The following is a 6,508-nucleotide window of genomic DNA, read 5'->3' as shown; positions in this document are numbered from 1 at the left end:
CGGACAGCAGCAGTGGAGAGGAAGGAAACTGCATTCCTACCCCCTGGCCAGGCTGGCAGGGCTCAGCAGGACAGAAATGACCTGGATGAATCCAGCTTTTCTGCAGGCCATCAGGCTCTCCTCATCCCCTGCTTTGTCCCGCACAGTCCCTTCCCCACCCCAAGGAACCTGCGAACAGGTCGCTCGCTGGCCGGGAGGAAGACAAGGGACGGCATTCCCTGTGGCTCAGCAGTCCCGAGGGGACAGAGCCATCCCGAGCCCTCAGGGGTTATCAACCCCCATGACAAAAACCTCCCGCTCAAATCCCGAGGTGCCAGAGGAATGTGATTTAATCCGTCTCATACGCAATTTTAAAAACCCGACCAAGCCCAGCGGTTTTAATTAAATCATTCCCGGCTCGGACATTCCCCGCAGGGGGGGCCGAGCCGGGCAGACCCTGCGGGAGCATCCCCGGAGCGGGGTCGGGTCCCCCGCTGCTCCCGGGAGGAGCCCGGTGCTGAGCCCCGCCAGCTCCCGGGGGATTAAAGGTGTCCTGAGAACAACGAGACTGCCGCAATCAGCTCAGCCCCCGGCCGGGCGGGATTGAAACAGCCCCGTGAGCCCTCTTGTCTCGGGGCTGGTTGTAATGAAGCACCGGCATGCGAGATTAGCGCCTTAAAGCCGCGCCCAGCCCGCGCTCCGCAGACGTGTGAAGACATTAGCACAGTTTGGGCTCTTTGAGATGTGCTGGCTAATCCCTGCGACAGCCGGGACAAAGGGCAGCTTCCGTCACAGCGTCCCCCTCTCCTTGCACTGTCCCTCTGTCCTTGCACTGTCCCCTTTCCCTGCATCACCCCCTCTCACACTCCCCCTCTCCTTGCACTGCCCCTCCTTATATTGTCCCCTTCTCCTGCGGCATCCAGGCGTCATTCCCCCTCCCCGTGCAGCGTCTCCTTCTGCTGATATTGTCTTCTTTCCCTGCACCATCCCCTTTTCCCTGCTCCATCCCCTCTCCCCACATCATCCCCTTTTCCCTGCACTGATCTCTTCTCTTTGCACCATCCCCTTAACTGTCCCCCCTCTCCTGGACTGTCCCCACTGTCCTTGCCCCACGTTTCACACCTGCCCAAACAAATCCCACACCTGAGGCTCTTCCTCCCCCAGCTCCAAACCCAGACACACAGCCGAGCTCCAGGAGCTGGCACTGCCCAGCTGAGTGCCCCACGTCCCCACTGCTGCTCTCCTCTGGCACACCCCAGGTACTCCCTTGCTTCGCACCCTTCAAGGAGCTGCCCAGCCTCCCGTGGATCCCACCTTTGGATCACCCCCTGCTCAGTGTGCATCCCAAAACTGCTGGATTTGAGACCTCCACCTCTGCCTAAGCAGAGCCAAGCAACGAAAATCAAAGCCTGGCTAATCCTTGCCCAGCTGAGATGTCACCCCAGGAGCTCAGGTGGAGGAGCTCTCTCCAGCTCTGTCTCCAGGTGCATTTCCCTGCTGTCCTGGCTCTACATCCCTGGAGAGGAAGGCAGCACTGAGATTTATGAGCTGTGGGCAGAGCAGGGTGTAGTGGGGAACAGATCCTCTCCAGGATTCAGGGGCTCTGTGAAGCTCCTGAGCTGGGAGCTTTCCAGGCTCCCAACACCTCTGGGATGAGCTGAGGCTGCAGTGGCTCCCACTCCCCCAGGTCAGCTCCCAGGAAGAAGCCCTGCAGGATGAGGGCTATTCCTGCAAAGATGAGCCCAAGAGTTGCATAAATAATTTATTTCACCCCCAAGCCCCAGGAGTGCCCCGTATATCCTGTATATATTAGATATTACAGCTATGATACATCCTATAATACACACACACAAAGGGCCCGTGGTGGCTCAGCAGTTCTTTGTCACAGTCTGTGCAGGGGCTGTTCCTGGGCCAGGGGACAAGGACATGTCCTCCTGGCTGTCCCCTGACTCTGCCGGGCAGTCCTTGTCCTCCTCGTGGTGCCTCTGTGAGTCTGGGCTCCTCTTTGGGGTGCCCAAAGCCATTCTGGCCAGGTTGGCTTGTTGCTGTTCCAGGCTTTGTTTCCTCCACTTGATCCTCCGGTTCTGGAACCAGACTTTCACCTTGGGATCACAGAATCTTGGAGTTACTGAGTCTGGAAAGGTCAGTGAGTCCAACCATGAGCCCAGCAGCACCACCTTCACCACTGAACTGTGTCCCCAGGTGCCACACTCGTGTTTTTGAGCACTTCCAAGGATGGAGATTCCATCAATTCCCCCTCGGGAAAGGGTCAAGCTTGGCTCTCCAGCCTGGCTGCTCCACGGCCCCCTGGGCTCAGAAGAGTCCAGTCTGGCCCTGCCAAGATGGAAAACTGCTCCCTGCATCCCAGGAGCTGCACCTGCCCCTGCTGGAGGAGCCCAGCCTGAAGAGGGACACAAGCTCCTGGCTCTGGGACAGCCACACCCTGCCTCAGTTTCCCCACCCACCATCCACCACCCTTTTAACTGAAACTGTGCAATCAGCACCCCGGGGCTCTGTGCCGAGCTGAGGGACACATCCCAGCTCCCTGAGGGACATGTCCCAGTGTCCCAGCTCCCCGAGGGACATGTCCCAGCTCCCTGAGGAACATGCCCCAATGTCCCAGCTCCCTGAGGACCGTGTCCCAGCTCTCTGAGGGACACATCCCAGCTCCCCGAGGGACATGTCCCAGCTCCCTGGGGGACAGGTCACACATCCCAGCTCTCTGAGGGACATGTCCCAGCTCCCTGAGGGACATGTCCCAGCTCCCTGAGGGACACGTCCCAGCTCCCTGAGGGACATGTCCCAGCTCCCTGGGAAGCTGCTGGAGCTGCCGGTGGCCCGGGAGGGGGCGAGGCGGGGCTCACCTGCTCCTCGGTGAGCTGCAGGGACGAGGCCAGCAGGCAGCGCTCCTGCCCCACCAGGTACTGCTGCCGCGAGAACTCCTGCTCCAGCCGCGCCAGCTGCTGGCTGCTGAAGGTGGTCCGGGCTCGCTTGGCTTTGCCAGGCTCGGCTTTGAGCAGGGGGAAGCAGCACTCGGAGATCAGGAAGCCTGCGGTGACACAGAGAGGGGGCAGGGTGGAGAGGAGCCCTTGAAGGGTCCCCTCGAGAGTGTCCTGGGGTCCTTCTTTCCTGGAGAGGCAGAAGGAATCTTCCCATTTGGAGGTGTCCCCTTTAAAGGGGTTTTCTTCAAGAGGGTGCTGCATTTCCTGAGGATCTCCTGGGAGAGGTGGACACAGGTCCCTCATGGAGAAATATCCCTTAGAGGGAATTTCCCATGCAGAGGTGGAAGGAGCGCCCCCATTTGGAGATGTCCCTTTTGGGGGTGTCCCAAGAGAGATGGGCATGGATTCTCCTGGAAGAGATCCCTCACTTTGGAGAGGTGAAAGGAGATCCCCATTGCAGATGGCCCCACAGGAGAGGTGGATTCAGGCCCCCGTTTGGAGCTATTCCCGTGGGAGAACTCCCCTTGAGAGGGGTCCCTGGGAGGGGCAGGCAAGGGTCGCCCCTGGAGGATGGAAGGAGGTCCCCATTTGGGGGTATTCCCGCTGGCCAGGGACCTGGGATCCCTCTGAAAAGATTTCCATGAATGGGATTCCCTGTTCGGAGAGGTGGCCAGAGGTCCCCCCTTGGAGTGAGGGAAGGGGGTCCCCGTTTGGGGGTGCCCCCTGGGGAGGACGGTCCCCATTGCAGGTGTCCCCCGGCAGAGGAGGATGTGGGGAGAGGGGAGCAGGGAGGGGTCCCCATTGCGGGGGGTCCCCGGGAGAGGCGGCTCTGGGTGCCCGAGGGATGACGAACCCCCCCGGGGGCGGGCCGGGGTCCCACGGCGGGGTGTCCCCAGGGAGAAGGAGGAACCCCCGGGGGCGGGCCGGGGTCCCACGGCGGGGTGTCCCCAGGGAGAAGGAGGAACCCCCGGGGGCGGGCCGGGGTCCCACGGCGAGGTGTCCCCAGGGAGAAGGAGGAACCCCCGGGGGCGGGCCGGGGTCCCACGGCGGGGTGTCCCCAGGGAGAAGGAGGAACCCCCGGGGGCGGGCCGGGGTCCCACGGCGGGGTGTCCCCAGGGAGAAGGAGGAACCCCCGGGGGCGGGCCGGGGTCCCACGGCGGGGTGTCCCGGACCAGCGGCGGTCCCGGTGCGGTCCGGTAGCGGTACCTGTAGCCCCGAGGCGGGCAGCCCAGGCGGGGGGCAGCCCGCAGGCGGGGGCGCGGAGCGGCGGCAGCGGCGGCCCCGGTACCGGGGGGCAGCGCCGGGGCGGCGGCGGGGCCGGCGGGGGGGGCGAGGCGGGCCCGAGCAGCGCCGCGATGGTGAACGAGCGGCCGCGGGGCGCCGGGGCCGGGGGCGGCATGGCGGGGCCGGGGGCAGCGCCGCCGCCCCTTTATAGCGCCCGGGGCACCGGGGCGGGACCGCGGCATGGCCCCTGCCCCGCCCGCACCCGCTCCGTGTCCGCTCCGTGTCCCTCTGCCCGCCTGGCGATGTGCCCTCGCCCTGCCCTGCTCTCCTTGGGTGTCCCCTCCAGTCCCCCAGCTCTCAGCAGGGATGTCCCACCGCGGTGTCCCCAGATCTCGATGGCAATGTCCCCCCATGTCCCCCTGCCCTCGGCTGGGTGTCCCTCCGTGTCACCTTACCCTCGATGGGGAGGTACCCCCCCCCATGGCCCCTGTCCCCATTTGAGGTGTTGTCCCATGTCCCCCTGCCCTAGACTGGGTGTCCCCCCTTGTTCCCCTGCCCCTCGTTGGGATGTCCCCCACGTCCCCCTGTCCCTGGGGCGGAGACCCCCGTGTCCTCCCACAGGGTGACATTGGCCCTGAATCACTCAGTGGGACCACACAGGAACACAGTGTCACCCCATGGCCACCAAATTCCCAGGGCAAGGACTTGGGGGTCCCCTTTGGCCCCCTGAGCTCTGTCCCCAGCCTGCACCCCCCCCCCAGCTGATTTTGGGGGGTCAGCACAGCCCGGCCCCGAGGAGCTGGGGCTCTCCCTGCACCCCCCAGCTCGGCTGATGGGATTCAGATGGTCATTAGGGTCTGAGATTCCTAAAAACCCCGCAGCTTGTCCTAATGAGCTGGGAAAAGTCACACCTCGGCCGGTCCCAGCCTCCCCCGGGGCTCGGGGCTTTACTGGGGAGGAAATGGGGCAGGGGGAGCTGGCCCGGGGCCACATCTGCACCGCAGCAGCCACAGCAGCCCCCTCGTCCGGCCTTCCCGAGGGACAAACCCGAATTGCTTAGGGCTGGGGACAAACCCGAACTGCTCCGGGCTGGGGACAAACCCCAAACTGCTCCCGGCTGGGGACAAACCCCGAGCTGCTCCGGGCTGGGGACAAACCCCGAGCTGCTCCGGGCTGGGGACAAACCCCGAGCTGCTCCGGGCTGGGGACAAACCCCGAACTGCTCCGGGCTGGGGACAAACCCGAGCTGGTCCGGGCTGGAGACAAACCCCGAGCTGGTCCGGGCTGGGGACAAACCCGAGCTGCTCCGGGCTGGGGACAAACCCCGAATTGCTCCGGGCTGGGGACAAACCCGAACTGCTCCGGGCTGGGGACAAACCCCGAACTGGTCCGGGCTGGGGACAAACCCGAACTGCTCCGGGCTGGGGACAAACCCGAGCTGCTCCGGGCTAGGGACAAACCCCGAACTGCTCCGGGCTGGGGACAAACCCGAACTGCTCCGGGCTGGGGACAAACCCTGGACTGCTCCGGCCTGGGGACAAACCCGAACTGCTCCGGGCTGGGAACGACCCCGAGTGTCGCTGGAAAAGTCATCAGGGGCTGTGCCGTGGCCAGGGCGCCCTCTGCTCTGTTCCCCCGGCACCCAGGGGACCCCCAGGGCCGCGCTGCTGGGGCACCCCCAGCCGGGAGCTGCAGGAGGAAGCTCCCCAGGGGGGTCTGGACTCCAAAAAATTCCAAAAAATTCCCCAAAATCCCGCGGTGGGCACCGCATTCATTCCCTGGAGCAGCGCGGGGACCCCTCCCACCGGCCCTGCCACTGCCCTGGGGGCAGATAACGGCCCTGGGGAGGGGGCACAGATGAAAAGGTGGCAGGTTTGGTGTTGCTGAGCCTTAATGACGGCCTTGGGAAGATAAAAAGGCAGGAGGCCCTTGGTGGGCCCGGCTGTGTTTGGATAGGAGGTGCTTTTCCTTTTTTATTCCCTTTTTCCTCTCCCCTGTTTGATGGAGCTCAGCAAACACCCCTGGAGCTCTCACACGGCCAGGTGGTCCCAGGATGGGGATGCTCAGTGTCCCTGAGCCCCCACACAGCCCCAGGACTGGGGTGCTCATTGTCCCTGAGCCCCCACACAGCCCCAGGATGGGGGTGCTCAGTGTCCCTGAGCCCCCACACAGCCCCAGGATGGGGGTGCTCAGGGTCCCTGAGCCCCCACACAGCCCCAGGATTGGGGTGCTCAGTGTCCCTGAGCCCCCACACAGCCCCAGGATGGGGGTGCTCAGTGTCCCTGAGCCCCCACACAGCCCCAGGATGGGGGTGCTCAGCGTCCCTGAGCTGGGTGGGGCACTGGTGGCACCTGTGGGATTGG

General features: G+C 64.5%; 1 protein-coding gene across 1 annotated transcript; it reads right to left on the bottom strand.

The window, feature by feature from the left end:
* Positions 1-1,847: 1,847 nt before the first annotated feature.
* LOC132327015 (homeobox protein not2-like) lies at positions 1,848-4,320 on the bottom strand. The gene is made up of 3 exons (XM_059845686.1): positions 4,128-4,320; positions 2,844-3,028; positions 1,848-2,081 (listed from the first exon to the last, which is right to left on the bottom strand). Exons 1-3 carry the CDS (start codon positions 4,318-4,320, stop codon positions 1,848-1,850), a joined length of 612 nt encoding a protein of 203 aa, XP_059701669.1.
* Between the last annotated feature and the right edge of the window lie 2,188 nt (positions 4,321-6,508).

This window comes from Haemorhous mexicanus, chromosome 4 (assembly GCF_027477595.1).
Source record: "Haemorhous mexicanus isolate bHaeMex1 chromosome 4, bHaeMex1.pri, whole genome shotgun sequence".
Taxonomy (NCBI): Eukaryota; Metazoa; Chordata; class Aves; order Passeriformes; family Fringillidae; genus Haemorhous; species Haemorhous mexicanus.
Note: the sequence above shows the minus strand (reverse complement) of the source record. Positions and strands in the feature narration are given on the sequence as shown.